This window comes from Trachurus trachurus (assembly GCF_905171665.1).
Source record: "Trachurus trachurus genome assembly, chromosome: 17".
Classification (NCBI taxonomy): domain Eukaryota; kingdom Metazoa; phylum Chordata; class Actinopteri; order Carangiformes; family Carangidae; genus Trachurus; species Trachurus trachurus.
In genome coordinates, this window is record NC_139900.1 from 23,028,789 (window position 1) to 23,054,460 (window position 25,672).

At 40.9% G+C, this 25,672-nt stretch overlaps 3 protein-coding genes across 3 annotated transcripts; 2 read left to right on the plus strand and 1 right to left on the minus strand.

Moving 5' to 3' along the window:
• Window positions 1-5,998: 5,998 nt before the first annotated feature.
• Window positions 5,999-7,467, plus strand: LOC311000744 (transcription factor HES-1-B-like). Its single transcript, XM_083991566.1, has 4 exons — window positions 5,999-6,261; window positions 6,383-6,478; window positions 6,596-6,683; window positions 6,984-7,467. Exons 1-4 carry the CDS (start codon window positions 6,154-6,156, stop codon window positions 7,433-7,435), a joined length of 744 nt encoding a protein of 247 aa, XP_083847692.1. The 5' UTR covers window positions 5,999-6,153; the 3' UTR covers window positions 7,436-7,467.
• A 6,428-nt stretch (window positions 7,468-13,895) lies between these two features.
• On the minus strand, window positions 13,896-15,902 carry LOC311000856 (uncharacterized protein; the record flags this gene model as incomplete). The annotated part of the gene is made up of 1 exon (XM_083991718.1): window positions 13,896-15,902. The coding sequence occupies one exon, from the start codon at window positions 15,900-15,902 to the stop codon at window positions 14,334-14,336; it is 1,569 nt and encodes a 522-aa protein (XP_083847844.1). The 3' UTR covers window positions 13,896-14,333.
• Window positions 15,903-17,044: 1,142 nt separating this feature from the next.
• On the plus strand, window positions 17,045-19,874 carry cldn1 (claudin 1). The gene is made up of 4 exons (XM_083991720.1): window positions 17,045-17,280; window positions 18,187-18,351; window positions 18,516-18,600; window positions 19,214-19,874. The coding sequence occupies exons 1-4, from the start codon at window positions 17,058-17,060 to the stop codon at window positions 19,371-19,373; spliced, it is 633 nt and encodes a 210-aa protein (XP_083847846.1). The 5' UTR covers window positions 17,045-17,057; the 3' UTR covers window positions 19,374-19,874.
• Window positions 19,875-25,672: the final 5,798 nt, after the last annotated feature.

Here is a 25,672-nt window from a genome sequence, read left to right on the forward strand (position 1 = left end):
GACAGAGAGCCATAGATAGAGTAACGCACAAACAGAGGAGGGCTTTAGGAGACAGAGAGCAGCGGACAGAAAAAGACGCACAGAGACTGAAGAGGGACTTAGAGCCGTGACTGAAGCCTAACTGTCATGAGAAGATGACAGTTGCCATGGCCACCCAGGAGCCACCCAGCAAGCATGTGAGCATGGGAGGCTCAGGGGCCAGGGGCCTGGGCCTGGGCTAGTGGATCACATGCACTAACCAGGGATTATGTGCATAAGTGATGAGCACTAAGCCGGCAGGTGAAGGAGGGAGGCCCTGGGACAAGGAGCGCGCCATCCCTCAGGACAGCTCCCTCTGTAAAGAGCAGGGACTTTTTCCCAAGTGAGGCTGATCTGCGGTGTGAAGGGGACTCAGCCAGAGGTCCTCGAGTGCTGAAAGGGCATCCCCCAGGCTGCTTTGACAGCGTAAGTGGCCAAAACGCCGGTCTTGTGAGTCATCTTGAGTGGCAAGAATGGGCCATCTTCACATTCATAAATCCCAACGCAAACACACTTGTGAATATGGACTAAGCTTGGATGAGGATAAGCACCACATGGCAGGAGCATTAGCGGGGCTCTTGCCGAGGGGAGCTCGCTGGCACGACGCTCACGTAAAAGTCCAGAAACGTTCATCTTTATCCACGAGAGGGAAGAAGATGTGATTTAACCACTGGCCAGGCCGTCTTTTTACAGTACGTTTATGGACGGCAGCCTTGCTCTCTAACCAGGATCAACAGGTTCACAGGTTGTTTTGCTGCAGGGAATCAATGCTCATAATATCCATGGCCTTATGGGAATGTGTTTGAACCTTGATGGCACAAAGAAATCACATTCCCATGGTCCATGGAGAGAAAATACAGAGTTAACCAACCTCCCCCCAACACCTTTTCAAGACGATAGTATCCCTGAACATATTAACATGTAAATACACTTAGATACTTTGACAATGCACTGAAATGCATATAATCTACATGCTAACTAGTCCTTTAAAGAGTTTCTACTGCTGAATGTGGTTTAGGACCACTTTCATGTCTGGGTTTTAAAAATTAAATGTGAGGCCTCTCTTAGAATCTCTAAAAGCGTTTTTCAATTTGATGAGGGATAAGGCGATGACTGGGTTTCCTTTTCAAAGGAGGAGACCCAGAGTTCAATAAGACTTCAGTCTCATTGCCTTTGCTTCCAAGTTGAAGATCTAAATGCTGGCTGCTTTTTTTTTTTAAGAAAGAACCCACCACGTTAGGTGACAGATGGTAGGTTGTTATGCTGAAATACCAGTTGCTATGGTCCCCCTTTTCCTCCGCAGCTTCACTTGCCGTAGCAAAGCATCCCCTCCGAGGCCGGTGTACTGACTTGGAATAAGCTGACTTGAAAAACGCTCAGGTTGTTGTTGACAAACATGAGCCTAGATGAGTCTCCTAATCTCCCACTTCTTTATCCGCTCTTTATTGCCGTATAAACAGGGCTGAATACGCTAAAAAAAACTAAACCTCTGTTTTCAGCCTCCTCTTATCTCACGCAGGGTTCAGTCTAATGCCCCCTACCCTTTTTACATCTCTGTCTCCGCTAAATTTGACCATATTTTTGATTCAGCACGTCGCCATGACAACCAGTTATTTCCCATCCTTGAGCCCACCCCCTCCAGCTCCTCTTCTCCATTGATACGGCTACCTCCCCCTACCCCTTCTTTTTTTGTCCAAATAAAACAAAGCGCAGAGTGAATGCGCTCTGAGGTAGGTAAATGTATTCAGTGACATCAGCCAGGACGAGTCTATTCTGCCGGATTCCTGTACCACTTGTTTCCAGCCTTGTCTGGGGGCCGGATACTCTGTTGGGCCCATTGTCCCACGTGTATTCCACACAGGCCTGCAATTAATGGAGGCCTTGTCTAAGGCTTCTGGAGCAGAAACTGCTGTTGGGGAGGGGGACAAAGGCGGGCAGAGCCGGGGGCTGGGAGTTGCTATGGGAGGGCGCCCCTTCCCTCTTTAAGGGGGAATTCAAAGGCAGAAGGAGGAACGGAGAGGAGGCGCAGAGCGCTGGATGAGATGTTTAAGTGATCCCCTCTGTCTGTGCCCTCCCCTCCTGGTCGGAGATGTTTTCATACCACCAGTTGAAAGGGAACCTCTGCGGTTTTTGATGATGAGGATGGTCATTTCACTGCCCAAATGGCAGTGGTGGCAGAGGGTGGAGGAGAACGACGGGGCCACAGCTTTCAGACCAGGTGAAGATGGAGAGGAGAGTGGCGACTGGCAAGAGGCCAGTCAGTCACAAAGACATGTATCAAGATGTCTCTGATATTGGATCAAATCAATGATCAAATCATGAGCTGACATACTGTAATCCATACGCTTTGGTCCCTTTCAAGTTCATATCCACAATTAAATGGCTGCATCTTATATAACGACATGACACCAACTCTAGTTTCTTCGTTTTTTTCAAATGATTGATTCTTTCCCTGAAAAATACGTGATACAAAGTTTTAGTTGAGCAAGGCTGGATCAAAAGATGTTTTCTTCCTTAACTTAATTCAAAATGCATGTTACCTTTGGGATGCTTTTCATTTCTGCTGTTATCTGAAATGATTGTTTCAATGGTTCTGTGAAGTTGTCTCCCCTATTTCTAATATATCTTAATGTCAGGCATTAGGGGCCCTGCCTCCCTGTCTGTGTATCCCCCACCTTGTGGTTATCAGTCACATGCTGTACCTTGATAGCGTCCGTCGCCGCCTGCAGCCTCCCATCCCAGGGTTCCCACACTGATACAGATCAGGACGGCACTATAAACCTCATGTCTACATCTCCATCCACACAATAAAGGGTTGTTTGTGGCAGAGCAGCAGGCTCGCTGAAAAACAGAAGTGATGGGACGTAATTTATTGTTGCATGGCCTCTTCTCCAGAAACCTTCTCATCTGCTGCGTGCAGGGACCTCGGGCCATATTAAAGGAGCATCTTGTTAAAACATCCAGTCAGAAGATTAACTGAGCACTTTGTGTGATCCCAGGAGGACGGTTGAGGGTTGAGGGGGCTGAGGTGGTCGCTGTGAGTTAAATGCGTTAGTGCGAAACAAAAATGTTTTTTACTTCAGAGTAATTCAGTGAAGTAAAAACCTGAATGTGAAGATTTATGGTTAAAAATATATTTGTTAACATCACTTTTAGTAAGGTACTCTGTTGTTTATAATAAGTTCAACATCTTTACTTGCTGTTGCTAATAAAGAGCAAAAACTCCTATTAAGAGTTCATTAAACATTTTATATTATGGAAAAAAATGTGATTTAATTAGTTACATAATAAGTAAACCTGATTTAATATTGACCCAGGTCAAGAAGCCAGTGGTGCTTGAAGATGTCTTGCTCGTGCAAAGAGAAAGCTGTGGATGCAAACTCTGACCTGCTTTTAGGGTCATTTCACCTCTGAGGATTTAGGAGCTTTACAGAGAGCGTTTGAAGTCTATCAGAGAGGATAGAGGCCTCTAATGGTAAACCTGAACCAGACAAAGATGTCTGTCAATTAATACAACACTGATATGGAACCGCTGGAATATTTCTACATGTGTGTTGTTGTTAAATGGCAAATATTATAGACAAAAAACAATATTTAAATGGCCTTGGATCAGATTGCGTTTTAGAGTTTTTTGAGATACATTTTATTGTATAAAATGTGTCACATTAATAGGCTACTGTGCATTTGCATAACAACCCTGATCTCTTGTATTTCTCATTTTTCAATAATCAGCTCCACGATATAATTACAAAAGGGGGGGGGGGGGGGGGGGGGGGGTCAAAGAAAGAAGATAGTGCTGTTAAGATGATCAGCATATACTTTAATGTGAATCAGGACCAAAACATGTGACTTTGGTTTGAATGTTGAAAGAACTGACAAATGAGCTGATTTTATAACATAAAGGAGCAAAACTCAAGTTTATTTATTACAAGAAGTTCACACCTACAGGAGAAAGGAGTTGATGTGTGAATCCTGGAATATAAAATAATGAAGTTTTTCTAATTAAAATTTTCCGCTATTTCAAGATGGTTTTAATTGTGAGTTAAGTCTTTACCAAGCAACAGAAGGAAGATAAAAGAAATCTCTATGAGGATAAAAAAAAAGGATTATTGAATAGTGATATTTGCATAGACAGGATTTTGTGGGGTGTTTTATCCTTTTCAAACATTTCTATCCCACAGAGTCATGTTGTCTGGTGCTAGGTCTGCATGATTGATTGAATGAATGAACATAAGACTTTCTAGTATTGAATCATGAATAACGAGTGTTTGATAGGCTGTTGTTGTTGTTGGAGAGAAAAACACTAATAAAAGAAGCCATTCAATTACAGTTTGATGCCTTAAAACATTTTTTCAACACATTTTAAGACATATGTATCTCATAATCAAGGCAATATCCTGAAAGTTTCTGTCAAACATTCAACTCACTACTGCATTAATATTCAACAAAAACTGGATGGATACCATGTTTTATATTTTGACTATAGGCAATACACTAATTTGGGATTTTAAGGACTAAAGTCAAGTAAAAATTATTCAAAAAATACTCCAGTAAAAGTTAAAAAATAGATTAGGAAAATAACAGAAACTGATAAAAGTTGTTTCTATAAAAGTTCACATTCAGCCACATGTTTTGATGTGAAAAGCTTTTTAGCTGAGATCCAGCTGAGATTGTTGGCATGTTTTAAATAATCCAGCTCTGTTTTCTGCCCATGGTGGCTGATAACAGACAGGAGGTGTCAGAGTTCATGGCAGTGCAAGGACATCTGAGTGTGTCTGTGATTTTCTTCTTCACTGGACATCAGGCCGGGAGTGTGTCAGAGAATGAGGTGTTCACTGCCTCTCTGAAGCACTCGGTGACCCCCGAAAAGTGTGTGCAAGTGTGTGTGTGTGTGTGTGTGTCTGTGTGCAGCAGAGAGAGGCACAAACAGAGAAAGAACCTGTACAATTCATTGAAGCCTATCAAAGTAGGCTAGTCGCCCTAAACACCTAATATTACATTTTTACCTGAGGAAAAAAATAAATAATGTTCTGCTGCAGAGTTGGTAGTACAATTTTCTGTTTAACTTTGTGTTTAACTTCTTCAAGCTTTTAAATACACAGTTGGTGATTGTTAATCTCCATGCATCAAAAATAATAATTTGGAATTGAAAAAATGTTGACTGGTGAAAATTCAAATAAAGCCTTGGTACAAGTATTAGCTAGTTTGGGGAAAAAAGTCATTCATTATTTTTCGTGGTTTCACCGTTGAAGAGAAATTTAAACTACAGCCATTAAGAGGTCACTTAATTTTTTGTTTTGCCTAGCTTTTTTGTATTAAATAGGTAGCCTAAATAATTGGGTAATTTCGAGAATGATATCATGATAGATTACCAACTCTTAAAAAAGTCTGAGCAACACCAAGGCGCAGAATCACATTAATAAGCCTAAATTTATAAGCCTAAATTTGTTTTTATGACGCTTTTTTTTTTTTGCTTAATTAGGCTAATGACTAATTTATTAAGTTGATGAATGGATTTAACGTTAAACGCTAAAAGTTCGCTAATTGAAGTAGGCTATTCAACAGGTGGGAGAACAGCGGCTACATGAATCCACTGGCTATAGCTACATGACGCACCTTCAGTAACAGGTTAATATCTGATGAAGCCTCACTCGGCAAACCACGTCTCTCTTACACCTTGTAGTTGTAGGCACTAACTTGCGTCGCGCACCGGGCTCCCGTTGCGACTAACTTTGCCCGGGACTCTCCGCGCTGCTGGTGGAGATTAGTCCCCAGTGAAAGTATCGGAGGCAGTGGTCCCTCTCCGGGGGGGAGGGGGGCTCCCCAGGCACCGGGCGGCCGGTGGGTCCGCGCGCCCCATTGGACAGAGTGATGGAGCCCAGGAACTCGCACACGAGCCGCTCGCGTGCAGGCTCGAGCTCTATAAATAAGACCCGAGGTGGTGGAAACAGAAGCAGAGTGGGCGTCAGCTCGGCGAGGAGACTCAAGTCGCTTCTGTTTGTCATCGGTAAAGAGCACCGAAGTGTCAGCCGGGAGAAGGCGGGACTCGTCTCTTATTGTTGAGCAGCATTTCTGCCCCTTGGTGTTTGTTTATTTGTTTGACTCACCGGTGAACAGTTTGAAACGCAGCTGAAGATGCCAGCCGGTACTCTGGAGAGAACGGCTCCATCCGCTGTGGCTGCTACGCCGGCGAGTGGGGACTCCACACCCGAGAAACCCCGGGCTCTGATGGAGAACAGAAAGGTAGCTTCTTCTTTTTCTTCAAGTCAGAACTCATTTGCTCATTTTGTTTCAGATACTGTCTGGAAGAAAAAAAAAACTGTCACAGTTGCATTTCATCGGTGTTTTTCCTGCTTCTTTAAAGTCCTCCAAACCAATCATGGAAAAGCGGAGACGTGCGCGCATCAATGAGAGTCTGGGTCAGCTGAAGACCCTCATCCTGGACGCCCTCAAGAAAGACGTAAGGACATGCACACATTATTATAACATATATAGCCTATATTTCTAATTGTAGCATTTTACCACAGATACGGAACAATATTGTAAAACTAAACGTTTCATCTCTTCTCCTCTTTAGAGCTCCAGACACTCCAAACTGGAGAAGGCTGATATCCTGGAGATGACTGTGAAGCACCTCAGGAACCTGCAGCGACTTCAGATGACTGGTATGTAACTGCCTTTTCTGGATGGACCATATTGATGTGCCTGCAGTATTTCTTGGATGTCTAACTTTAGATGGTAAACATGTTCCCACGCTCTACAAGATTTATTGCCCACTCACAGCTGTGTGTGTGTGTGTTGCCCCCAGGCCCCAAGTGCAAGAATGAAATTATGTTTTTCATTATTTAAATCTGCCAATTTGTCAAGTATTCAATAATATTACAAGTATTTTTTACTTATTTTTTTGAATGTCTTAATCCATCTACCGTATTTGTGTACTCATGTGTTTTAATTTTCCCCTACAGCTGCTGTGAACACAGACCCGTCCGTCCTGGGTAAATACAGAGCTGGGTTCAGTGAGTGTGTCGGAGAGGTCACCCGTTTCTTGTCCACATGTGAGGGGGTGAACACGGAGGTGAGGACTCGCCTCCTCAGCCACCTGGCGGCCTGCGTGACCCAGATGAGCGCTGTCAACTTGTATGGAGCTCACCCGGGTGGACTTGGACTCGGACAGACCAACACACACATCCCAGCCTCCTCGGCCCCACAGATGCCGTGCAAGAGTGGCACAGCGATGCACGTTTCCCCGGAAGCGATGAAGCTCTACGGCGGCTTCCAGGTAGTGCCCACCCCGGAAGGACAGTTCAGTTTTCTTGTTCCCAGTGCAGCTCTCATACCTCTGAGCGCACAAAACAGCCACCACGTGTCACTGGCTGCACCTCCACTCACCTCAGACTCTGTTTGGAGACCATGGTAGAAAATCAACTCCGCACATTGTGGGGAAAAGGACTATCACACAATAATACATATTTTTGTACATTTTGTAAATGTTTTTAAAACCTACTTGAGAGGGATGTTCACACATTTGTGTGTTTTTATATGATATTAGGAGATATTCTTGGCCTTTTTGATTGCTGTGTTTATTTTCTGTTTTTGATATGGCACAATTCATTTGCCTCAGGAGGTCAAGGGGTGTCCTTGAAAAAGCTCTTGAAAAGCACTGTATTTTTTTTTAATATGATTTTTTTTTTGAGATTAATAAAATGTTTCTATCTTCACAACAAATACTGCAGTAGTGTGTTGATCATTTTTCTTCCGCCATAACTCCATGTCAGTTTATCTTTGCTAATGTCCGTTCATTTAGAGGCAGACGAGCCGCTCACACATGAGAAAGTCCTTTCTGTTAACATCCCCCCACACAGTCTCTGTATAATTACAGTCCAGACGTGATAATCTCCTACACAGTTACAGGGGAAACACGTTTTGTGGCTGGAAATAAACACCTCTTTAATGAGATAGGGAACCTGAGATGTCGTGCTGAGGCCAAAAGGCATGCTGCTAACCAGCACGGAAGGTCTGTTGACACGCGCAGGCCTGTTGCCCTCCTTCCAGAGGGGACATATATAGTATATAAGATATGATCACTGACACTAAAGGAAGACTGGCAAAACCGGTTCCTGATATATCTAATAAGATTAAGTGCATGTTGTCACTTTTTCAGGTGTCTTCCTGTGTCGATCAGAATGACACCTGAATGATTCATCCATTTGACAAAGTAGACCGTTGATCTGATTTGAAATGATTTGTTGTTTGAGCTGTGTGTTTGCACAATGGCTCATCAGCAGCAGCCCTGCAGAGCTGGCCCAATCGCTGCCCATTTAGTGGACAGTTGAAGGCCTCACAGTCCCAGCGTGTGTCCTGAGCGTGGTGCTCACACAGCAAGCCGCAATGAGAGTGTGACCAGAGGTCACAGGTGCCCCTCATTCACACTCCCAAGACAAGGCAGCTCCGACAGCATGTTGTCCTTAAATCTGGCAACCCATCAACAGACCTGGCAGCCCATCACCAGAACACAGGGCCTCCCTTTGACAGCATCAAACAGTGGTACCTCCAGAGGCAAACACTCACACAATCCATGACCATTTGGTTTTTCCTCTTTAATATTCATGGTATTGAAGTGATCAGGTCATAACAGAAACAGGAGTAACCAGTATGTTTCTAAGCTGTTTGTTTCTTTGAAGAACAGGTGCACAATAGATTTTGCACTCATATCTTGTAGGTATGTATGTGACGACATATCAAGATCGAATCCCACAAATTCAACTTCGCGCTCAAATAATCTCCCAGTCACTAAAAAGTTATTAAAAACTCTTCACTTTGTGCAAATGATACAGTCGATTAAGTTTACATCTCTGTTTTGGCACAGCTGAGAGAAGAGTGGCAGTAAGGAGGACTTAAAGACAAAAATAGAGCCCCCTCCCTCCAACCAGAGCATCCATTGAGAAGACCCTGCGAAACACAAAAACAAAGACGGGCCCCTCAGTGGCTGAATGGCTCCTCTCTTTGTGACCCTCTCCATCTTCATAAAGGGCCTTCCCCTTGTTTATCCAGGAAGAGGTTTAATGCCTGGGAGGGGGAAGGACCATGCTGTCACTTTCACCGTGCTAAAGAAGGCTCATTGTTGGCCGCTCCCAAAGGTCCTGGTCTTAAAGGCTTTTTTAGAACTCTTCAGGCCAGGCTGCGCTCTTCAGATAAGAGGAGCTGTGAAGTGCCAGGTCCCTCCTTTCCACACCTTTAGGTGATGGAGAAGCTGGAGTGGGTTTTGGATTGGAGCAGCTTCGGTAAATTACGGCCATTCTTGAGGAAATTTCGGCTGTTTACCAGTGTTGGTCCCCTCTCTGCATCTTTTGTCAGATTGTGTCTCACCCCCTCTCCTTGCCCCTCTCTAATCAAGACCCTAGTTTGATGTAGTATTTCCCCAAACCTTGTAAAACAGAGAATAGTAAACATGGAGCTGGGAGGGCCTGCCCTTTTGCTGTGGTCCATGATTGATGACCTCCTCTCACCAACACAGAGACAACTGTGACAGGTTCCCTGATTATAGAGATCGTCTCCCTCTGACACACACCGGAAACCTCTGCTGCTGCCTCGGTGGGTGAATTGGCGTGGTATTGTCCTTAGGGGTTGTTATGGTGCTTGATGGGGGTGGAAGTAGTCAGTGGTGGTTCACATCAAGGCTAATGAATAGATTATGCACTCGATATCAATAGTGAATAGACAATACTCTTTGTCCCTTCACTCCAATTCACCCCTTTTGATTTAGCTGGTTGTTTTTGCAAAACTGAACACATACTGGTGGAAGTGTAGCATCCGGGGGTGAATTTAGAGTCAGGATGGCATGATAACACTGGAAGTGGGTAATTTATTAGTTTGAACCCACACAGAGAGATGATGGTGTGGTCATTAATACTGAGTAGCTCTGGTAGTAGATCACAAGTCATTGCATCCTCAAAGGAAATGTTGTGTTGAATGTTGGAGAGGGGGTGAGGGTCTTGTTTTCTCTGTTGTTCTTGGCCATATGCCCATGAAGACTCATGAAGAGGACCATAGAGATACACTTTCACTGCAGGTGTTCCTTCAAAGTGAGACATCCCATAATACGAACGCTCCGATTACAGCCCCAGTTTTTGCTCTGGTGAAGCCAGCAACACTGGTAAACCATACGTGAGGCAACAGTTGAATCAACCCACAGGAGTCAGACAAAGTCAAAGAAAGCTGGAGGGATGTTTTTTGTTTTCCAACATCTAGAGTCTTATTGTGGTAGTTCTGTCCATTTTTCTTCAAGGTGATAATAACGTTGTTCTCAACCAGTTCAGTCCTGAGGTTTGGGCTGTCAGACGGCTGCTTGTGCTTCTTGGCCCGTACTTGTTGCATCACAGATCAATAGAAAACAGTGAGCCTAAAATGATAATAGCTGATGAAATATAACACAAGTTTAAAGGCATGTTCATCAAAGAATTTACTGGTAGAATTGCACTGTTTAGCAGAAAAGGCGCTGCAGTTTCAGGTGTCCATCAATTATCCCCATCATAATTATGCAAAGGGAACACCCCCCTTGCAGAAAAGCTCATCCTATGAGGAGGAGGTAGAACCAAAATGATACTCTAAATCTTAAGAAAACCAATGGACTCTCCCACTTTTCAAAAGGCAGAAAATGTTGTAACTTGTGGCTTTGTACACCATGCTTCATCAATCATTCATAAATTTGATCAGCACTATAGATGAGGAATCAGAAACTGAGGGACGCCAGGTTGTTGTTTGGCGGGTTTATTTTGTCCTCTTGGAAATCCCATATAATCTGTGATTCCTCAGAAAGCCCCCTAAACTATGCACCATCTGATAAAAGAGCTGCAGAGAATATGACCAAATATCAATTAATACCTCAATAACATTTACAACAAGAAATCATTATTTAGTCAGCACCGGGAGACGTTACCCTCTCTGGTTGAGGTTTACCTATAAAATTCCAGCAATTCTGAAAACAGGGAACCGAAACTTGACAAAGTAAATGCTGGACTTTTTGGTGGTGTTGCATTCATAAAGCCTTACATGCATGATGACGGTTAGCAATATCTTAGTAAAAGCATCTTTTGTGGAGAGCACTCAAGCATCGTTTTGTCATGTCTTTCCATTGTGCAGCAAAGACCCCTTAAGAAATTACTTCTGCCTCTAGAAGTTGGAGTGTGGGAGGTATATGTCAATTGTTTTGCTGCTAAGTTTTGCTTTGACTCTTCACTAGAACGACTAGTAATATACAATGAAGGTCTGCATGCATGCATAATAAAACCTCTCCATCTGTGGAGCTGGAAACAAAACAAGGATGGCCATATAAGAGCAAGGTCCACAGGGCCATAGGTCCTGATTCATCCTCCATTCCTTCATAATTGTAATGTGATCATAAGGAGCTTATAGCCTCTTGTTATCCTCCAATAGGCACAGACAAGACAAAGAGGCAGTGTACCAGTATGCAAAAAGACGACCATTCTGGTGACATCGCCCCATCCACTTAACACCCACATCAGGTCAACTGTTCTTAATTTGGTCAGCAACACCAATTTAGCCTCCACCCGGGGGTCTGGGTGCACTGAGGGGTAAATATTGACCCTTGTTTGTAAGCAAGACTCATGTCTTGAGAGTGCAAAACGGCCTGTTTGTGTTCTTGAGATGTTCAGATCATTGTATCATGGAAGATGCGCGTCACCCTCTCATTGGCCGAGAGAGCAGAGCTAATACCCACCTGTTCACAAAATGGAAATTAGTGTTTGTCATCATTTCACGATTGGCTGAACGTCAAAGCTGAAAAAAAAAAATAGACATGACAGTTCAAGTGGGAAGAAATATTCCACCGAGTCCTATGACATTTGTCCTCAAGACTGAGACATATGTCCTTTGTTGTTACAGAGAGATCTCGATAATGATGGTTGGTGATGAAACATATTTGGGGGAAACTGATGTGACATCACTCTACATTTAGATCAAAAACTCTCTGAATTCTTGCCCCAGGGACCGAGTCTTAGATGACCTCTCCTCTTTGTCCCAGAGGGACCCTGTGCTGCCCTCGGCACCTCCCTCCTCACTGGCCGGTCTAAACTCTGTGGGAAACCCCCCAGTGCTTTGTGTTGTTTTGGACATTGTGTGTCTCACAAGATAATGTCTCCTCCCCTCTGATTCTTTCCTCTCCCATCTGAGGAGCTGCTGTGTTGACCGTGGCATCCGGCGTTAACTGACCACCATGCAGGACAGGGAGTTGTGATCTTACCGTGGGGGTTAAAGAGCTGCTTTTCATTGTGCCTCACAGGACAGCACTGAGACCCCGCTGTTGTAAGTTTGCTAGGCCATGAGAATAATTGGCAGTGATGGATGCTGACAGCTGATTTGGTACTGGAGATAACTCTATTAACCTAAAATACCACATGGGCCCAGCACTGGGTCCATCTTTAATGCAATGCAACATAATGTTTGCATAATGCGTACACTGTGCAAAAGGCATTGTCCAAACATGATAAAATATAGCCTATCAGTACAGTTAAAAGTCTGTTCCTATGATGTACAGTATAGGCCCGGAATTACAGAATATCTGTGTGTAAACAGTGTAAACTTTTCATGTTAAAATTTCAAAAAATGACTAGGACTGTGTTTTATAGTTTTTGAGTTGTGAACTTTTCTCAGGTGATGGTTTGCAATAAGTTTTGCCTGACCAGAGCTTTGCTAATGTTGCATTTACAAGACAGGTTACAATACGCCCTCTGAACAGCTCTGTTCTCAGTGAACACTGGAGGCTGTAGTGAGTTGCTAAGTGATGAAACAGGCTAACCTGTTAGCATGCTAACTTCAGGAGGAAACTGAGACAGGAGTTAATTTGCTGCTCAGTGCTGGAGACATTTATTCATGAGCAAACATGTTCATGCTGAATTTGCAATGTTTCCTCAAGACTGGAAATGAGCTGTTATGCTAACTTAGACCATGCAGCAATGGAAACTTAGAAATATCTCTGTACATATTTAGAAATAAAGTAGTTGCTCCATGGGAAACAAGGCTACGTCTATTTATTTATTTATTTATTTATTTTTAGAGTTTTGCTTAAAAGAGGTGTACCATCAAACTTTACTTCCATATTTCTGCAGTTTAAAGAAGTTGCTTCAACAACTACAGACATCTGTAATTTAATAACATGCAAGAGTTGCACTGTAGGTATACTGTGCAGTGGAAATTTGTTCAAAGGAAATCACTATTTTATGGAAACAGACAGCTTCAAACAGTTTTTAGAATTGATTTCATGTCACCACCTCTAAAATATGCTCTTCATAGGCTCACCATCACAGCTAGTTCTAGGCCGACAGATACGCATTTAACAACTTCCAAACGACTTGTTGCTCATTTGCTAAAAACCTAATGTTAAATGTCTGGTTTACTCCAATAGTTTTGGTCAAATGAGGATTAGCTCCAACTTAGTGGTATCCCTCCAAACTTTGGAAATAAGAGAGCCACCAGTTTTTGTCGTGTGAATTGTGATGTCATTCAACTCGGACCAAGGACCCAATCGACCCTCTGGCCTTTGACCCTTATTAAGCATGGGTTAGGGTGCTGTATTCAAGGTGTAGCCATCTGTGTGCCTTGTTGTGTTGGGGCTTCCCTCCTCCCCGCTCCCCTCCCTCACTCTTTATCATCCCTCTGTATTCAGGGGCATTGGGGTGATCAGAGGAGGACTGGCTGCTCCTGATCAATTTTGTAAAACCTCTAGATGAGAGGAGTGGATAGCTATGGAGAAAGGCAACTTTGTATATTTACTCAAAAGCTGAAATTCAGCACAATTCATTTAGGTTACTTTTGCAAATATGGTTTTACATAAAAATGGTGTGAATCTAAATGTCTTGATGAAGAAAATAACATATTTTATTGACATACTTAACAGTTTCTCAATTTTCTTCAAATTGCTAGATACACAGCTCTGTAAATGGACATGTTTAAACATTTACTCTGCCAGTGTAGCTACATACATCCAGAGGTTATGGAGATCAGACACATGAAAGCCATTGAACACATGTTAGCAGATGATTAACATGTTCCTCATGGTTCATTTTAGCAGTGACAGGATCTGTAAAAGTACTGGATTGAACTTTGAACTTTACCAGAAGAGGGTTCATCCACCCCTCTTATCACCGAGCAGCCTTCATGTGCACGGGTTATCAGCTGCTCAGTTAGACGTTTGTTTACAGTACTGAGTCTGACAGTCAGAACATGTAATGATGTGACTCTTGGTTTTGATGAGGAAGTGTTTGCACATTGGAAGAAATCTGATTTAAAAAAAAGGAGAATTACTCATTGAGGTTTTCAGCCATTGTCTCATTGCTACACTGAGAGTGCTCGTTTTTCACAATATGCTCCTTGATGTTTCCGTCACTCTCCTGAAACTGCACCTTCACTGTCAGCGGAGAACATTTATCCACTCTACATTTGATGACCATGGTGTCCCTGGATGTTTGCAGGCTGCAGCTGCTGAGATCCGACATCTCGGCTTCAGACACCTTACACACCATCTGTTCTTTGGTGATGGAGACGACTGGCTGATTTCTCAAATAGCCCGGGCCCTCGCAGAGCATCCTGTCCAGCATCTCTACATCTTGGCTGTTTCTCAGCACCCAGTCATGAATGTACCACATGTGGCAGTCACATTTCCAGGGGTTTCCGTGCAGCCTCACTGTGTGCTGCATGATGGTGCTGTCTAAAAGGCCCATTGGAAGAGTTTCCAGTTGGTTGTCGGACAAGTAGAGCTGCTGAATGAGCATCTGGTCCTCAAACAGTTTGGGCTCCACTTTGCTCAGGTTGTTCTTGTGAAGGTGAATCGCTTTGATAGTAAGTAGATCATGAAAGATTGCTTCAGGCAGAAACGTGAGCTGGTTTTCAGAGAGATCTAGATTCTCCAGCAATGAAATATTTCTAAAAATGTCTTCAGGGAGGGTTAAAAGCCGGTTAGAAGACAAGATGAGGTCAGAGAGAGAGGTCAAATAGTTTAGAGAGGACAGCTCCGTCAGTTTGTTGTTTTTAAGGTTCAGCTCTCTCAGATTTGTGGCGTTGAATCCAAACACTTTATCACTGAAGGTTGTAAGACGGTTTCCTCTGAGGTTCAGCACCTTTAGCTCAGTTAACACGGAGAAGGTGCCGTCAGCGAGCTCTGAGATCTTATTCCACTCCAGGTGAAGCTCCGTCAGCTGAGAAATGTTGTGGAACGTGTCAGATGTGAGATTACTAATGAGGTTGTGGTTCATTTTCAAGATCTCCAGCTTAGTCAGACCAGAAAATGTCTCTCCTTTCACTTCTTCAAGCTTATTCTGGGACAAGTCCAAGACACGAAGGTTGTGGAGGTTCAGGAAAAGAAATGTCGGCAGATCTGATATGATGTTTCCCTTCATCTGCAGAGTTTCTAGTTGTTTCAGGGAGTCGAACATGCCAGGAAGGACGGTTTTGAACCTGTTGAAATTAAGCATCAGTTTAGTCAAGTTTCTTTGCTTTGAAAAAGTCCCAAGAAACAAATGGTCCAGCCAGGGATTTCCACTAATCTCCAGTTCCTGCAGTTCAGTCAGTTGCTCAAAAGCCTGAGCGTGAATACTTCGCAGTGCATTATTCAGGAAGACAGTCTTGGTGAGCTGGGGGCTCTCCTCAAAAGTGTGAGGGAACAGATACGCCACAGATGATGTCATTACAATAAAGTCCTTGACCTGCTTGGACATGTTTCTGGGCAAATTTGCCATCCGTTCGTCCGCACACAGAACTTGAGCCGGAGTGAAACACTGGCATTTGTATGGACAAAAGGTGTGTGACTCTGTGTCGCCTTCAGGACAGAGAAGCAGCAGCAGGAGCAGAGTCAGGCCAAATTCTTTCTTCATTTTCCCCCTGTAAAACATTTGGAAAGCTTGTATGAATGAAGAGGGAAACAAGACTGACATATTAAGCACAAATACATGCAGTTCTCAGTCTTTATCCACAGATGGAAGAATTTCTATGTGTCACTTAAAAGACCAACTGAACTCATCCAAATGAATGAAATTCAACATACCTCAGTGTTACAGCGATCTTGCAGCACAGAATCCAGTTTCCTTGTGGCTCTATAGGCCACCTCACCCAAAGTGCAAACGACAACAAGTCTGAATTAGGCAAGACAAAACCTTTGGTCAGTGGCCAGCTCCTGTCACAGTTTAATCTGATCACAACACAAAAGTGAACAATCCTTTAATCCTGTAATTCAGCAAATCATCTAAATCAGAGTTATATTCTCTGTACTGTCAGAGAGCAGCAGGGTTTGTATTTGCTACTGTAATATTCAACAAGTGGAACGAAGCAAAGGTTTTTTTTTTTTTTTTTATGGTGACAAAAGTCTGTCAGTGTTGAGTCACTGTTTACCAAAACAAAACAAACAGATCTGAGAGGAAATGTGCAAGGGTGAAAAAAACATCCCTTCAACAACTTCTGCCACGACTAATCATTTTTTTTTTATTTCATTCATTTATCCTGCATGTCATTTCAGATACTTGGCTTTTTCCAATAAAGACTGGCAAGGCACATAAAACATACCCATTCATACAAATACAACACTAAGGCACTGTAAATAAATTAAGTTTTTCTTGTAAATTTTCTTGTAAAATTCTAAATAATGTGACAGTTTACCTGTTTTGTTTATGCAACGATGTTGTTCTACAGTGTTTGAGTAATCTGTGTGTAGATTTCCACTTTCTGTGAATTCTGGAGGTTCAGGAGTCCCTGCAGGAGCTGCTTGCATCCACTAGGTGCCGCCCTGTTCCTCCTCAACTCAGCCAGAGGTGATGGCATTCCTGGATCCCTCCCCCTCCATCTAATGCAGGTATGCCCTGAAGATGCACAGGTAGACTCCTCTGTTTGGGACCAGATCCTCCACCCCAGACCAGCTGGAAGTATACTCTAAGAATTTTTATTTTGTTTTGCTCCTATCTCTACACAACTAGAGGATCTTTTTTTCCTTTTGCATTTTTTCCACTTGGTTTCATTACAATCTGGGAATTTAAAAGATGGCAAATGCAGGAATACAACTTCTTGGCTTCACTCTGGCCTTCCTGGGCTTTGTTGGTTCGATAGCATCCACAGCCATGGTGGAGTGGAAAGCTTCATCATATGCAGGGGACAACATCATCACAGCTCAGGCTATGTATGAAGGGCTGTGGAAGACCTGTGTATCACAGAGCACCGGTCAGATTCAGTGTAAAGTCTATGATTCCCTTCTCCAGCTACCAGGTAATATTGTTTTACACATCATGTTTCCATTGCATTGTTTATTAGATATATTTTATAAATATCAACTATACGTATGTTGTGCCCTGTAGAGCCCATAAATTATACTGTGTCCAACATCTGTCTCTATGTGTGTGAAGAGAAGATATGTCATGCTAACATGAACCATCTATAAAACTATCTTAGAGAATATTCAATACTGACTTCATGATTAATTCACACAATGTTTGGACAAGTGTAAAAATTAGCTGTATATTGTAAAACAGGAATGTGTGTATCTCTGTGGTCATTTAAACCCTCCCAGTCCTGAGAGAAAATGGCCTTTTCTTGAAGACCTCTAACATGTAGAGACATGTCGCTCAAATACCAGCGGCTGGCAGAACAAAAGGAAACAAATTCAGAGGGAACTCACGTTATGTAAGGTGGTAGCCTACATTTCAAATGTAAATGAGCAAACTGATTTTAAACTTTGGCATTATGGAAAAAGCTCATGATACCAGATTCATCAGATCAAAAAAGCCCGGGATTGTCCTTCAATACACTAAAGCTGATGTGAGTCATCATGTGAGCATTCCCGTCTGTTTTTTGCCTGGTAGAAAGATGAGCTCACCCTATAACCTAAGCAACAAGGTTCAGTGAAGAGATACTTTATTGAGATGCTTATAGCTTTCAGTTATAATTTCTTAATAGATAGAAGAATTAATGGAATACCGCTTGCAATTCATATTCATTTGTGCACATAGAAGAAGACAGGGTGATGATCATGAACTTAACTCAACTGTTTAACCTTAAGGTCAAAAGCCAAAAGCCAAAGTCGCAGAAAATAAAAAAAACTTATGCATGAATGAATGAATGAATGAAAGGATTTATGAATCATACAAGAAAACCATCTTTGTTTCCATTCTCCAGGGATTGTACAGGGCACACGGGGACTGATGCTGTCCTCCAACTTGCTGTGCTTCATTGCCATCTTGGTGGAGGTGGTGGGCATGAGATGCACCACCTGCATGGCAGAACAGCCGGAGCAGAAGGACAAAGTGGGACTGACTGGGGGGATCATGTTCATTATCGCTGGTCAGAGTTCACTCACTCACTAACACACACAAACACACAAACACACACTGAACGTGAATCGTTTGTAGTGTCATCTTTAACATCTTAAATAGGCTTTGGCTTGTAGTGAAAATGGTTGTTTCTGTGTGATGATTCACTCCCTCTCCTGTTTTACTCTGACTCAGGTCTGCTTGCTCTCGTGGGAACATCCTGGTACGGCCACAGAATTTCACAGGACTTCTACAACCCATTCACTCCCACTAATTCAAGGTGAGTAAAGTGACCAGGTATGCCACGTCTGCAGACAAAATACTTAGCTTTACAAGTCCATATGATCACATATCATGTAAAGCACACAAGAATAGTTTGACATTTTTGGAAAATATGCAGTGAATATGAAAGTTTGGCCTGAAACTGGTTAGATTAGCTTATAGCATAAAGACCGGAAATCAGCAGCAGCTATAGTCTTTATGTCAAAACAAAGCCTGGTTCATAAATTCATATAAATCAACAAACATTTACATAATTACATTAATATGTTGGTTAATATGGTAAACTAGGCTAAGCTAACTAGCTGCTGGTTGTAGCATCATAGGACAATTGTGGGTTATCTACTCACTGAACTCATAGCTCAGTAAAACAAATAAGTTGTTGTTGTTGTTTTTTCAATTTCAAACAGATTATTTTATGTTTATGTTGTGGACCTCACAATAATGAGTTGAGAAACCGGGTTGTAATATTTGAAAGTTTCTGTTTTGAATCAGACTTAGGCTAATTGAATATCCTAATGTAATCACTCTATGTTTGGACTTCAGTAAAGCTGACAAAAAACAAAAAAATGTCCACTTAATCATCATTTTGTAACCTGTGTTATCATTCACAGGTTTGAGTTTGGAAGTGCCCTGTACGTTGGATGGGGAGCTGCATGTCTCATTATTATAGGAGGGGGCTTCCTCTGCTGCAACTGCCCCGGCAAGAGCTCAGGGAAATCTCCACGCTACCCACCGTCCTCTGCCAGTCAACCAGGCAGGGACTACGTCTAGGAGGACAATCGCTCCGTCCAACTTCTATTTGGACATTGTTCAGTCTTGTTCCATAGCTTGCACCATGTATATTTGTGGGTGTTCTAATTGATGTATGTTTGTAGTTGTTGGCAATAAAGTTCATTAGCAGGTTGGAGGTTCATACACAAGCTTACACATTGCAAAGGCCAATTGTTTAAACAATGAACAGCAAATGAAAGGCGACAGCAGCAAGAAATTAATAATCATAAATGTTACTTGAATCTGAGTGATATGAACTAAAGTTTGAGAGTTTAAGTTCAAGAAAACTGCATTACAGTAAAAGTAATTTGAACTATAAGTAGTAGTATCAGTGCAGAGTAAGATATTTTTTTTCCAATTGAAAGTTTCAATGACTATATTTGGCCAGTAGCTAAAGGTTCAACACATCTCAGGGGTCTTTTACTAATACCATTTTCTTTGGAATTTTTATAATGTCATTATTTCATCTATGTAAAATAAAATCTTTGTTACTTTCCTATATAGGATGTTTTTATATTGTCTGTTTTTTTATGTGCAACACATAGCTGCACAAAGAAACAAGGTCAGGCTTTATCAAACCACATCCCCTCAGGTAGTTTAGATGATAGAACAAGATGTTTTGTATTAGAGATAATCATTAAAAACATGGTTCTGTCAATGTTTTAATTATTGAAAATTGAATAAACAACAAGAGGAAATTAAACTAATTCTAGATAGTAGAAAATCTGTGATTTTAATCATAATCTAATCTAATCATCAACCCTTAATTCAGACTGAAAAACATTTGACAAGACAAATGAAACCACTGAAAGTCATAAAACAGATCTGAGCATTTATCGGTACATAAAAATCAAATGTAAGGCCTGAGAGTGAGAATTCATAGGATGTAAAAAAAAAAAAAAAAAAAAAACATAGCAAGAGAGGACAATCAACTTTTAGAGTGACTTTGCAAAGCATAGAAAGTTTGTTTTTTTAAGTCATTGAAACTGCAGGAGTCACTTCTGCAGAAATGTGTTGCCTCAAGGCAGAAAAACTGGAGGCAGGGGAGCGGCTGCTGACAGTCATACCTCAGACCTCCTGTCCCAACTTGTCTGTGCACAGGCTGCAGGCTCTCATCAGAGTCCATGGAAAACATCACATTCACGGCCTCCAGTGAGCGACCTGCAGCACAATGAGCAGTGATCCTCCCTCCAACAGAGAGCACCACCCTCTGGTCAGACATGAGCCTGCTGCTCACACCTGCAGGGGCTGCATCACATTCAGACTGTGTGGTTTTCTTTTCTGCTTCTCTGTTTGTCAGCATGGTATCCTTTCTTCCCTTTTTTTGATGTGGTCATTACCTACATTATTTCATTACTTATAATAAGATATATAATCTATAAGTTCTTTATTTTTTGCGATGTGACAAAATAAAATACAAACAGAACACTCCTACTCATTTCAGTTTGCATTACTCGAATCGCATAACTAAACAACTGCAGATTGAACAAAACTAAAGAATATTTTCAAGCATTGGTCACTGTTGAAGAAAACAGGGAGAAACTGACTGATTCAAATGGAAACAGGAGCAAAAACTTTTTACCTGAATTATCAATCATATGTGAAGGTATCATTCTGTTTATGCTTGAAGAAGATAAGATATCCATGTCAGTAATAATAATAATAATTCATGAGATTCATTTAGCCCTTTTCTAAGGCACTCATAGACAAACTGCCCTAGAGTAGTTTTGGAGCCTGAATAAAGGCCGTCTGTTCAGGTGCGGCTTGTCAGTTCAGGTTTTTTTTATTTTTTTTATTTATTTTATTAATCATTTCCTCGCAACCACTTTTACAATATTAATTCAGCAACCATTTGGACAATTCATTTTACAAGTGGTATTAGTAGACAGACAATCGTCCAAAATTTTAGGATATTTAAGAAGAAAACAAAAGAGAAAAAAGAAATCAGCAACAGCAACCATAAAAAAAACAAAAAAAACATGCCAAACAAACAAAAAAGACAAAACAAGACAAAGACTAAACAAAAACAATATATCATAAATAATAATATCATTCATGGGTTATCTCAATCAATTCATCAGTACGTACATATCTTTATCAATCACTTCTGAGTATGACCTATAATCCCGCTCAGTACCTAAAAACAAAGAAAGAAAGAAGAAAAAAAAAAAGCTCTTTAAATTATCAATCCATTTGTTCTCCCACTACCTCCATTAATGGTTGCCATCTCTCTGTAAACACTTCCTTCTGTAATCTCAACATATATGTAATTCTTTCCATTGTGTAAATATTTTTCAGAATTGTTACCCAATCAGTGTATGTGGGAGGGTCCTGTTTACGCCATCTTAATGTAATTGCTTTCTTTGCTGCTATTAGTACTATTTGTAGGATATACATCCTTTTTCTACTGAGAATAACATCTGGTTTCATCCCAAGAATCGCTGTCAAAGGGTCTCTAGCCAGTTCGACTTCTAATGTTTTGTTCGCAGTAGCAAAAATGGATTTCCAAAAATTATCCAACAGTGGGCATTGCCAAAATATATGTAGGTGAGTTGCTGTGTTCACACCACATCCCCTCCAACATGTACTTGACTGATTTGAGCTCATCTTTGCCATAATTTCTGGTGTTCTAAAAAATCTATTTACTATCTTCCATTGAAACTCTCTCCACCAATTGGCATTAGTAACTGTATGTATCTCAGCACAGATCTTTATCCAGCCTTCCTCAGTGATTTCTTGTTGTAGCTCTCTATCCCAACTTTCTTTCACATGATAAGTATTATCCTTTGACATTAAAGTCAGGATTCTATATAAATTAGTTATTGGCTTTTGTATATGATTTCCTTCCTGAATCTTCGATAAGTATTGTTCTAAGGGGGAAGGTTCTTTTAATCTATTCCTATTTGGATGATCAAATATAAAACTTCTTAACTGCGGGTATCTATAGAGCTCTGTTTTTGGTAAGCTAAATTCGGCTCTTACTTGATCAAAAGATTTAAAGTTGTTATTACTAAACAATTGATGCACAAAAATTAGATTAGCATGCATCCAATTTTTGAATCCTGTGTCAAGTTTCAGAGGCAGAAAGTCTTTAATATATCGTATTGAGCTCATAATAGAAAGACCTAATTGGCAGCTTAAACATTTGTTGTACCTCTCTCCAAGCCCCATATGTGATCCTTGACCATTCTCCTGGAAAATCTCTATCAGTGATCCCCTTTATAGGTATTAAATCAATTAGAGGCATATTAATACTACAATTCTTTCCATATTAAGCCATCTTGTATTTGTATCATCTGATAACCATATTATCATCGCTCGTAGTTGTGCCGCTATCCAATAATGTTTCAGGTTGGGCAGTTCTAATCCTCCCTTAGATTTTGCTAATTGTAATACTTTATATCTAACTTCAGTTCAGGTTTTAATGTATGCAGCTGTCTCTACTGCATACACACATTGAGCAGATGACATTTAATTTAAATTCCTATGTATGAATGAATCATCAACTTCCTGAATTGGGGAGGGAAATACAAGAAGAGAAAGTGCACTGAAAGTTCAGATCTTGTGACGGTGATGTGGTGATGGGAAGACACTTGTTTATTCCCCCTGCCGCTTACAGTAACTAATCTGGACCCATATAACCGTCAATGATGATATATTGTAATTTTGATGCACACCAAAAGTTAAACACATAATGGTGGGGCAGATAAATGTAAGTCATTCACAAGGAGCAAAATCTGAAAGAAATTACATATTGAAAACAATATAAAAGTCAGACTCGGACAACAATGGCATAAATAAGGTGTGTGACGGAAATATGTGTTTTTAATGTAAACTCCAGAAAATCCAGAATGAGCGACAGTATCTACTATAAACTTCAGGCCAAATAATACTGTGTTAGTTTTCTGTAGTGCAGATTAATGTGAACAGTGATGTTGTGTGGCCACTAGAGGTCAACAGAGGCAAAGTTTCAATTCTTGTCTGTCAAAAGACATGAAACTCTGTCACTGGCAATAAGACAATGTAGAGATGTAACTTTTGAAAATGCTTTCATATTATCATAACCAATATCATTTACATAATCAATAACATAATTGAAATTGCTGGTCAAATGTTTCCAGATGTGAAATATAGGCTACGAGGGAAAGTGCAAAACTGAAAAAAAAAAGGATAATTTGAAATTGAAACAATGTCATGTGTTGATGATAACCTGTGCAAATGATTAGCTCTCTGCTCGTTCTGTAGCTACGCATATATCCACTCCAAAGCCTGTCAATATATGGAACAGTGCTTAACTACTGAAGGTTCATATAAAAGAAATAAAAATATTAAAAAAAAAACCAATCTTACATACATTGAATGTATATCATTAATACATGCAAACACATATTATTCCATGTAAAAATTCAGTACAGATGTTTTGATAAATATACATACTGTATGTACACATTTTACTTTGTTTTCTACATGTTATACCCTGTTACAATCTATATTACATGTGAAAATACTACATTCCCTGATAGCTATGGCAACAGTCTATAGGAAATATAGAGTATACATTTATTTACGGGAATGAGCCCTGTAGTTTCTTTTGACTCAACACAACTGCCCCACAGCTTTTTAAGGGGAAACCCATTAATTTTACATAATGAGTTCAGAGTTTTGTCAAGTCAAGGAAAAATAACCCCCATGATGTCATCAGTGCTACGTTGGCTTTGGTTTGAAAACAACACATGTACAACAGAAAGTTTTTTTTTTTTCAGACTGGGTTTGTGAGGTTTTGTATGATCTCATGAATGATGTTGCATGATGGGTATTGCAGTATTTTTGTAAATGATCCAGTTCAAAGAACTAAAAGTCATGTAATCTGTGTTTATGGAGGTACTGTACACAATCACTGGTGAAGTTCCCAAAAAAGACAACCTTAGTGTGTAATATTTGCTAATGGCAACTAAACTTTAAACATATGACTTATTTTTAAAGTTAAAGTTAGAAAGAGTTGTAGAGTAGAAAACAGTGAAATGCTGCAGGGAAATTGCAGAGAGATCATGCTTTTAGTCTTTCGATGGGATTTGTCGCCAGATACAAAGCTGTTTAAATTAGTGTACAGTACTGTATGGTTTAACAGCATCATCCAGCAAAAATAATTTATTCACAATCAGTAATAAAAACTGTGTATAGTATAATACTAATATGAATTACAGAAGATATGAAAATACAAGAGAAACTGACAAAGAAAACAGGGTCAAGAGGGATAAAAAAGAATCAATAATAGAAATAATAGAATAATATCTTTAGATTATCATACTTGCGTAATGGCAACCAAATTAAGGTATAGAATATTTACTGTAGACACTGGACAGCCTCAGAGCATCTTAGAAGTTAAAGTTTAGGATTCTGGGGCAATAGGCAAATAGGTCAACATTATGTTTGCAAACAACAATTAACCTTGGCCAACATGTGCACAAATCTGACCTTTGACCTCCTATACACCTAATCCTCCAAAGACTCTAAGAAGTGTCTTAAATGATATCTGCTAGTTACCAAAACACAACACACAACAGCTTACAGAATACACCAAAGCCAAGTCAGCGAGACAATCCTCAGGGCAAAGACTGTTTCATCTACATTTTGTCAAATCACCCATAAGACGTAAGGACTGAGACAATGCATCTCATTTGGGCTGACATCTTTTATGATCTTTGGACAGCAGCGGTGTTTAGACTGATGAAGTACTCTGACAGAGCAGCACTTAACTCGAGGGCTTCCCCGCTCTTCAGAGCAGTATTGGATCTGGAGTGGATCCAAACACCATCTCAAACTGCTGTAATCAGCAGAGTGCAGCTGCCAGACATCACAGAAAATCAATGAGCGGCTACGGACTTGAACAGCACATTCAGCTTCTGCTAAAATCATCTCTGTCCTGCAGTGGTGCTTGTGACCTCTTCAGTATTATAAAACTATCATGGAAGCGCTGAATGAGACGATGTAGCTCCTACAGTCGGTGAGAGGAGCTGACTTGTTTCTGTTAACTGTCTTTATTTTCTATCACGATACAACAGAGAACTTGACCTGAGATCAGAGGTGTGTATACTTAGTTGTGTTTTGTAAGTCTGCACTCCCACTCTCACATTTAATCAGATATTTTACTACCACTAATTGTGTGTACACAGATAACTTCAATTTGTTACCACAGTTCATGGAAAATCAGCAGTAATTATCACATGGTGGTCTTAATATTTTGTGACTACTTAAAGTTTCAACAGTGTCAACTGAACTATCCACTGACACTGGCCTAT